The 10,000-nt window shown below is 41.4% G+C and overlaps 1 protein-coding gene across 1 annotated transcript in view; it reads left to right on the top strand.

Moving 5' to 3' along the window:
* The window catches only part of trpm3 (transient receptor potential cation channel, subfamily M, member 3), a gene marked incomplete at both ends in the record, with an annotated part of 443,339 nt that overhangs the window by 385,728 nt on the left and 47,611 nt on the right, over positions 1-10,000 (top strand). Inside the window, 2 exon segments of the mRNA XM_084323130.1 lie at positions 66-95; positions 2,820-3,112. Of these exon segments, the coding sequence (XP_084179256.1) occupies positions 66-95; positions 2,820-3,112 (323 nt within the window).

Below are 10,000 nucleotides of genomic sequence, written 5' to 3'. Positions count from 1 at the left end.
TGCTCTATAAGAGACATCCCACAAGCTCCTGTTCTGTCTGTTTATGTTTTCTGTCGCTTTTCTAGCCCAAAGCCCTGAAACTGCTGGGAATGGAGGTGAGTGTCGATCACAACGAGGTTACCATTGACCATATTCACATGGCCGCGGACGTTTTCGCTCAAGTTGGGATTCCCATTTGCCCCCAAAAACGGGATGGAAGGGACTCCAAACCTGAGCACGATGTGAAGAGCAAAGCGGCCCTGCCGTGTGAATACGGCCAATTCCAGTCAGTGTTGGTCTTGTCTCTCTTCCAAGAGCACCATCCTCACTTAACATGAGTGTATACTTTCAATGTGACAAATTAGGCCGGGGCAAGATGGCTGTTGAATATTTTATCATAATTCTGCAATATTTATGAAGAGAGAGCACGAGGAGCACTCCATCCTGTCTGACAAGTGCCGTGTCCACTGTCGAGGGCTTGTGCAAGTAGCTCGGAAGTGAATATATATCAAGTGCACTTCCAGTCACTTCTCTCATAACCTTTTTGAAAAGCATTTTCAAATAAATTTGCCACGGTCTGGTTTCGAAAGACGTAAGCGTTTACCCCCACGGTAAATGTTTCATGACTTCCGTAGACACAGTGAATATGACTCATGATATCTGACGGACCCCTCAGATTACAGTTGGCTGAGTAGGTGATGACAAACAGGATTACGTAATGATGACTTACATGGTGGTGTGTGTGACTAGTGTACCCTGCATGTCTTTATAGTACACACACCAGGAAGTACAGAGGCACTGTGAAGCCTTTGTAACAGCATGCGATCTACAGTTCTCTCTCTCTGATGTATTACTTCCTGTCATACATAAATAGCTGCCTGGTGTATAGTCTGTCTGCATGCTCGACCTGTATCTTTCTTCCCCTCTTCCTAGTGTGTTTCTGTATTTCAGTCTGAACATTTTAATGAGTGAAATGTGATAAATGTACTGGTATTCAAATGTGACACTTCTAAAACCCTCCACATTTCTAATAGTTATTATCTTTTACATATCCACAAATTGCTTTTTTTATTGTTATTGTTACTGTTGTTTTTTGAATGGGCTGAAGTGTGACTAATATACGGGCAGGGTTTGAGACAGAGATCTGAGGCCTGGAGAAGGTCCAGCTCTCCCCCTGTGGACCAGCTGTACTTTAAATTCACACTTATAATTAGAAATAATGAGAAGCAAAATGGACGGCGTTAGAATGCCATGTGCAACCCCATGTCTAATAGGAAGACGTACGCAACCATGTCCGCTATATATATTAATATCCCCTTAAATGTTCCCTCCTGAGTACAGTATAATGCGATCCCTTCTCCCATCTCTCCCTCAACTAATAACTTTCCTGTCTGAGCTCGGCTTAGCCTCAGAGTCCAGTGGGACTCTCTCTTCATCATATTCGTTATAATGACAGGGGAGATCTATGTCGTCTGAGTTGTCTATAGATTATATGGTACAGTGTAGCTAAAGCCAGGGACAGATATACAGAACCTCAAGACCAGCTGAAGAAAAACAGAGACACACACTATGACCCACCCCATCCACAAATAGGTCTATTGATTTTACAGTGTTTTTGTTCATGTAAAATACACGTTGATTGCCTATTGCAGGCTTTTGCACCTTATTATGTTATAACTCCATGAGTATCCTTATCCCCCCCCATCCTTCTAATATTGCCCCCTCCCCCGGGTAGGTACTCCATAAATATGTATGGTAAACCCCCCCTCAGGCAAACTAGGTTCTACAGTGTGTTCTATTATACTGTACATGACCTGTGAGGACAGCACACACTTCCTTCAACCCACCTTCATATAATCCCCTCCCCTTGTTACATGATTTCAGCTAAATTACACATGGAGAGGGATAACCTATTGTTTAAACATAGATAGATAGATAGATAGATAGATAGATAGATAGATAGATAGATAGATAGATAGATAGATAGATAGATAGATAGATAGATAGATAGATAGATAGATAGATAGATAGATAGATAGATAGATAGATAGATAGATAGATAGATAGATAGATAGATAGATAGATAGATAGATAGATAGATAGATAGATAGATAGATAGATAGATAGATAGATAGATAGATAGATAGATAGATAGATAGATAGATAGATAGATAGATAGATAGATAGATAGATAGATAGATAGATAGATAGATAGATAGATAGATAGATAGATAGATAGATAGATAGATAGATAGATAGATAGATAGATAGATAGATAGATAGATAGATAGATAGATAGATAGATAGATAGATAGATAGATAGATAGATAGATAGATAGATAGATAGATAGATAGATAGATAGATAGATAGATAGATAGATAGATAGATAGATAGATAGATAGATAGATAGATAGATAGATAGATAGATAGATAGATAGATAGATAGATAGATAGATAGATAGATAGATAGATAGATAGATAGATAGATAGATAGATAGATAGATAGATAGATAGATAGATAGATAGATAGATAGATAGATAGATAGATAGATAGATAGATAGATAGATAGATAGATAGATAGATAGATAGATAGATAGATAGATAGATAGATAGATAGATAGATAGATAGATAGATAGATAGATAGATAGATAGATAGATAGATAGATAGATAGATAGATAGATAGATAGATAGATAGATAGATAGATAGATAGATAGATAGATAGATAGATAGATAGATAGATAGATAGATAGATAGATAGATAGATAGATAGATAGATAGATAGATAGATTTCTCCATATTCCTAACTTGGCTCCCCCCCCCCCCCCCCCCTCCCAGGATGACATGCCGATCCGGAGAGGCCGCCAAAAGACGACCCGCAAGCGTGAGGAGGAGGTGGACATCGACTTGGACGATCCGGAGATCAACCACTTCCCTTTCCCCTTCCATGAGCTGATGGTGTGGGCTGTTCTGATGAAACGCCAGAAGATGGCGCTCTTCTTCTGGCAGCACGGCGAGGAGGCCATGGCCAAGGCCCTGGTGGCCTGCAAGCTCTGTAAGGCCATGGCCCACGAGGCCTCCGAGAACGACATGGTGGACGACATCTCCCAGGAACTCAACCACAACTCCAGGTGGGTGCAAAATGAGGTGTCAGAGTGATATCTTCAGTGTTGGGCATATCTAGGTCGTCCTCGGACGGGCCCTCCATCGGTGCTTCCAGTCATCCCGATCCTCCATGCATCTGGCTAGCTCGCCGGTGCATTCTGTTCCCGCATCTCTCCTGAGTACGTCCACGTAGGTTAATGTGGGACGTCCTCGTGATCGATGCCCGTGTGTTAGTTCCCACAGCACAAGTTTGCTGGTTGGCAGCTCATGGTGTCTCTGGCAGTGACCTGCCAGCCTCATTCTCCTGACTGCCACATTATCGCTCACCTTTAGCACCCCCCCATACAAGTTTGCATTAGTGACATGCTCATCCCTGTTGATGTTGAGCACCACACGCATCATTCTGGTGTAGCACCCATCCAAGGACTTCTGCAGGGTGGGCTTCAAGGTCCAGCATTCACTGCCATACAAAAGGACAGACTCAACTGTTGCATGAAAGAAGTTGAGATTGATTTGACGGGGGAGGTTGGATTTCCACACACTGGTCATGCCGTTCAGAGCCCTCCACACAAGTGCCTTCCTCCCTTTAAGGTCTTGCTCGGACGAGTTGACCCAGGTATTTGAAATCACCGACTTCCTTTAGAGCAGAGCCTCCTGTTGTCCTTAGAGGTGGATGATCCGGGAGGATGTTATACATTATGACCTCGGTTTTCTTGGCATTTAGCCTAAGGCCAACCTTGGCGCACTCCGTCTCCACTCTGCACAGGAGTTCCTGTGCCTGCTCCACGTGGTCAGAGAGCAGGCTGATGTCGTCCGCGTAGTCAAGGTCTGTTAGGACTATGGCGGGGTGTCGTCTCGATCTCCTTGGGGTTATTGTGAGACCAAGTTCCTGCTCCCGTCCATTGATGGCCTTCCTGAGCGCATAGTCGAGGACTATGATGAAAAGGAAGGGGGCAAGGGTGTCCCCTTGCATCACTCCAGCCAGTATGTCAAATTCTTCACTGTTGCCGTCTGGGGTTACCACCTTGGCCCTTGTACCCGTGTGCATGGTCCCTATGGCCCGGAGTAGATTGGGAGGCAAGTTACTTTTTAAAAGTAACTAGTTACAGTTACTAGTTACTTCTCCCAAAAAGTAACTAAATTACTTACTCAGTTACAAATTATGAAAGTAACTAGTTACTTCAGAAAGTAACTATTGCCTTACTTTCAAGATTTCTTTTTTTACATAAACTACATACAGAAATCTAAACTATTTTAATGTTGCTGTGGGACAAAGTGAGACTAGCCTCCAATCCAATCCAATCCACTTTATTTATAAAGCACATTTAAAACAACAAAGTTGACCAAAGTGCTGTACAAGTCCATAACATAAGATAAAACATAAAACATAAAAAGAATTGAATAAAAGCACACAATAAAAACAGTACAATGTGTCACATAAAAAGGCCAGTCTCTCAAAAACGGTTTAAAAACCAAAAGCCAGAGCAAATAAATGTGTTTTGAGGCGTGATTTAAAGACCTGCAGAGTGGGGGCCTGCCTAACATGCAGTGGCAGCTCATTCCAGAGCTTTGGGGCTGCCACTGCAAAAGCACGGTCCCCCCTAAGCTTCAGCCTGGAGTTTGGAACGGCCAAGAGGAGCTGGTCAGAGGACCTGAGGGACCTTGGGGGAACATAGGGTTCCAGCAGGTCCGAGAGGTAACCCGGTGCCAAGCCGTTCAAACATTTAAAAGCAAACAGTAAAACCTTAAAATCAATCCTAAAACGCACAGGAAGCCAGTGGAGGGCAGCCAGCACAGGGGAAATGTGCTCCCGCTTTCGTGTTCCCGTCAGCAGACGGGCAGCAGCGTTCTGCACCAACTGCAAACGAGAGAGGGAGGCCTGACTGACGCCAACGTACAGGGCATTGCAGTAATCAAGGCGAGAGGTCATAAAAGCATGGATAACCGTTTCAAAAATGGAACAGGATAAAAAAGGCTTGACCTTGGACCAAATGCCATGTATGTAGATATTATAATTACTATGTTTATATAGTGGATCATACAAATACAAACACAATAGATGTTTTGGAACTTTTGATATGTATTGCCCCTCAACAGGCCACAACTGGGCAACATTAAATTATGCTTGTTAAGCACTATACCAAAAATAAATAACAAATATATACTGATTGATTGAACATTTTAATTAACAGATTGCAGAATGGGTACAGTACAGTACAGCTCAATACACACAATTGTTAAGGGGATGCAGACCAGAGAAAGACTTTCGTCTTGTTTACATCAGGGTCCCCCATTTTCAATTCATGACATTTATGACATACACAACATACAGATATAAGAATCTAATCTAATCATCTAACTAATCTAATCATGACATTTAAGACATGCATGACATACAGATATATATATATCTCTTGAGCACCTGAAGACTGTGCTATTAAACCAGGAAGTGCAGCACTATGTTGATAAGGCTGTCAGCAGTAGACTAGAGCCTCCACTACTGCAGTGCCCTGCGCTGCAACAACTAACACAAGAGTGAACAAAAAATGATCATGGACCCGCGGTCTGTCGTTGACTGCTCGCTTGTGTTGTTCGTTGGATTAGTTTTGGATTATTTGGGCTCGCCAAACAAACTGTCAAAACGTACACGGACCCGCGGACTGCGGTCTCTCGTTGACTGAGTCGCTTGTGTTGTGGCTGTGTGTCAGACTCTGCATGCTTTAGAACACCCGCCCACCTCTACCTCTGATTGGCTTACCATGACATTTTACTCAACCTCAGCCAATCGCGCACTGCCCACTAACCAGGAAGAACAGTATTTGCCTCTCAGCGCAGATATCTGTCTGATGAAAGAAACAGGTTCAATCTTAGTAATGCGCCGCATTTTTGGCAGTAACGGTAACGGCGTTATTAAGATTGGAAGAGTAATCCGTTAGATTACTTGTTACTGAAAAAACTAACGCTGTTAGTAACGCCGTTATTTATAACGCCGTTATTCCCATCACTGGATATCTTTTACCTCTCTTTTGGCAAGACGCCTCATACTTCTCAAATGGAAGCATGTTTCTCCTCCTACCCACAATGGATGGATTAAAGATGTACTACATTGTATCAGGCTGGAAAAGATTAGGTTTTCATTGAGAAACTTCAGTACGACATGGATGCCTTTTCACGATTATGTGAAGACTTTAACAGTGGTTCCGGAAGACAATGATAACTAATTCACAGATGGAGTGCCATGCACGTGGCCATGAACGAGCACACACACATTTTCGTATGGTCTTTTCAGTTTTGTTTTGATTGATTATTGATTCCCCCCCTCCCCATTTTTTGTGTTTTTATTTTTGTATTTGTATAATTATTTATATATTTACTTATTTATTTAATAAATAAGTGATCTCATCCTCCTCCTACAGTAGTGCTTAGAGAGGCAGCAGCAGGAGGGTCTGCCCAACACATAACATCCAATAACACACAATCAATCAGCCCGCTACCCCTCCCCAATTAGGCCAAGTTCAATGTAAAGGCCGCCCCTCATCTAGCAATCACGGTAAATGTCAATGTGCTCAGCCAGTCATAGGCACAAAATGGCCATTACACAGACTAGGGAAAATACTAAATATACACAAAATAATCTGTCAACCTGTATGACGTACATACCATACATATGCATAGGCCTATACATACATATGAACGTAAATGGTAAATGCTGCATTTATATAGCGCTTTTGTCCAAAGCACTTTGTTACAATTTGTTGCTCACATTTTACCCATATCATTCATTGGGAGCAGTTAGGGAACAGGCGCCTCCAAAATTGGCCATTTTCGTTTTTGTTTTTGAGGATTGCATACTTTTTTTGCAAACCAAAACAACATACTTTATAATTATAGCACATGCATGAGCCTTGTCTCTTTTGAAAGATGACCTTCTGAAGTTTCTGATTCCACAAAAATAATTGACTTTTAGTGCTAACGTAATAGAGTAACATAGGTCTGAACTTGAGTTGTAAACAAAATTGTTACAAAAGTTTTTCTGTAGTAGTTAGTAGTCCAGAGGTAGTATTTCCCCAGAAGGGAAATACGTAGTACATATCCAAATTTCATAAAGATCCATTCAGAAATGAGTGATTTTGGTAAACTGTGTACAAAGAAAAACTCAGTTTTCTCATAGACTTCAATTCATTCGGCTGTTTTGCTCCTCCTGTTTTCGTGTTTTTTCGTGTTTTTTTAATTTTTTTATGTAGATCCCCATGTGGGGTATCATTGGAAAGCCACACTCATTGGCTACAACAATCCACAATCATTTTCGAGATTGGATCTAGATTGACGGAACTACTGCAGCCTGAGTCGGGAGTGGTATTTTGCGCAATACCGTGTACTTTGCACAAGCCTCAAATACCGGCATGTAACTCGAGAACCGCTGAACGGATTTTGTCGGATTTTGTCGCTATCGACAGGCAACAAATAAGCCTTCAATTCGCTATATATATTGTATTACAAAATATGCACACCGAGCCACTAGGGGTCGCCAAAGTGCCGGTTGCAAAAAGTCAGAAAAACTTCCCATATGAGGGACGTTGCAGCTTAAGTGTCTTGCTCAAGGACACGTCGACATGCTGCCCGGGAGGAGCGGGAATCAAACCGGGAACCTCTGGATTACCAGGTGACTGCTCTACTTCCTGATCCACTGTCACCCCCATACATACTATACATAAAAACTCTGAACTGAACTGAACTGAACTGAACTGAACATACATACTATACATGGGCCTATACATATGAACGTACATAATGTACATAATATATATATACTGTATACCAGGGGTCAGCAACCTTTTTGACATGAAGTGCCAGTTTGAAATATAGTTGTAACTAGTATGCCTTATCAACAATATTCCATGCATCGTAATTTTTTTCCTCATAATCAGGTATTTTTAATGATAATTTTTACATTATTACATCATCATTGTTATTGTTATTATTAACAATATTATTATGATGGTTGTATCAACCCTAAATCTGAGTTGGGGCGGGGGTGCAATGCAGACAAACAGTTTTGCTTTATGGCGCTTTTCCACTGCATGGTACCTACTCTACTCTACTCTACTCTACTCTACTCTACTCGCTTTAGGTACCTGGTACTGTACTTTGTTCCTTTTCCACTGCAGGTACTAAAATAAAGTACTCAGTTTGTCTCCGTGTGGGGAGGCGGGGCTGCTGGTGTACAGCTGAGAGCTCCATAGCTCTGTGAGAGCTCCAGCATAGCTATGTCCGTGAGCTAGTAGGCGCAAGCCAGAGTAAAACACAGTTTTCAATCAATCAATCAATAACAACATTAACGAGACTCTCATTGTGTCTATTCTGCTAACGCTAACGTTACCTCTCATTGTGTCTATTCTACAAGCGTTAACGTTAGCTAGGCTGTCTATGCTAACGTTAACGTTAGCATTAGGCTAACAAGCTGTAACGTTACCAGTCGCGTCTATTTGCTAACGTTAGCATTAGGTAATAACCGGTTTAAAATGGATGGTGATTACCTCACGTTGTGTCTATTCTACTAGCATTAACGTTACTCATACAAACAATCAATAGCGAGTTATATTGATCACGCTATGTACGATAGCCATGCTAAAACGCTAGCACAACATTAGCACAACATAACCTTAACCTTAACAAGTCAGCGATCTTTTTGCGAGACTAATCCAGATTAATCCAGCTGTTTGCTGTTCTCTGATATTTTCTGACATTTCGTTGATGCGTCGCTCAACAAGCTGACATGGGGATATCTTTTATCCTTGATTTGATTGTCTCTTTGTTTGGCAAGCCTTCAAACAAAACATCTGAGCTACAGAGAAAAGCCTCCTTGATATACTCGCCATCAGTGAATGGCTTTCCACATTTCGCAATGCAATGAGCAATGCGATAGCTTGCTTCAGTTGCGTGGTTTTTAGCAGTCGTGAACACTTTGAGGGTGCTGGCTTGCTTTCCATAGCTGGCCACGGCACGTTTAATCGATTCTGCCTTATATTTTAAAGTGCTGTCCATATAAATGGCACTATAATAAAACATGATACAACATGGTAAAGAAAGCAATACAAATATAATATATGACAAATAACAAGTAAGATAAAAAAATATATGTAAGGAATAGAAAAATACACAACATAAAACAGGGTAGGTGAAAGATCAGACTATCCAGGCTAAAAACCTCAGTTTAAAAGCTAAAAGGCTTGCTGGGTAAACAGGAAGGTTTTTAATCTGAATGTAAAGGCAGACAGTGAGGGAGTGCACCTTATGCTGGGGGGGGGGGGGGTGAGGGACCACCAGAAGAGAGGGACTGGAGGATCTAGGAGTAACGTGGGGGGAGAGGAGATCCATTACATAAGAAGGAGCCAGTCCATTGGGAGCTTTGAAAACAAATAATAAGACCTGAAAATTGCCAGTATATGACTCAGTGGCGGCTGGTTAATAGGGGTGCTAGAGCGCCGCCCTCCCTGGTTAAAAGAGAGAAGAAGAAGATTTATTTTTATTTTTTTAAGAGCCATAGAAATCAAATAAACATGTTTAAAATGAATAATATTTACTCATTTTAAGTATGTTTGTGTTTCCAATGCACAATATAACGTTAATATATCAAATATAAATAATTGTTTTCATTAACAAAATAACAGGAAGTGACTGTCTGCTAGAGAATAATACCGCCTCTATACTTTCCATAGCCGTATTTCTCCTGGGCTAGACGCATAGCGCTTACAGTGGGCGTGCACTGGTTTCATTGCTGTACTGTCGCAGCCAATCAGTGCGTAATTCGCTGTGCGTTGAAATATGATGTATTATGATGGAAACCGGGCGCGTTTCCAAGCGATCTATTATCATCTAAGCAAGCAGCGTCAATAATTTCCATAGCCGCATTT

Source organism: Notolepis coatsorum (assembly GCF_963971535.1).
Source record: "Notolepis coatsorum genome assembly, chromosome: 10".
NCBI classification, from domain to species: domain Eukaryota; kingdom Metazoa; phylum Chordata; class Actinopteri; order Aulopiformes; family Paralepididae; genus Notolepis; species Notolepis coatsorum.
Note: the sequence above shows the minus strand (reverse complement) of the source record. Positions and strands in the feature narration are given on the sequence as shown.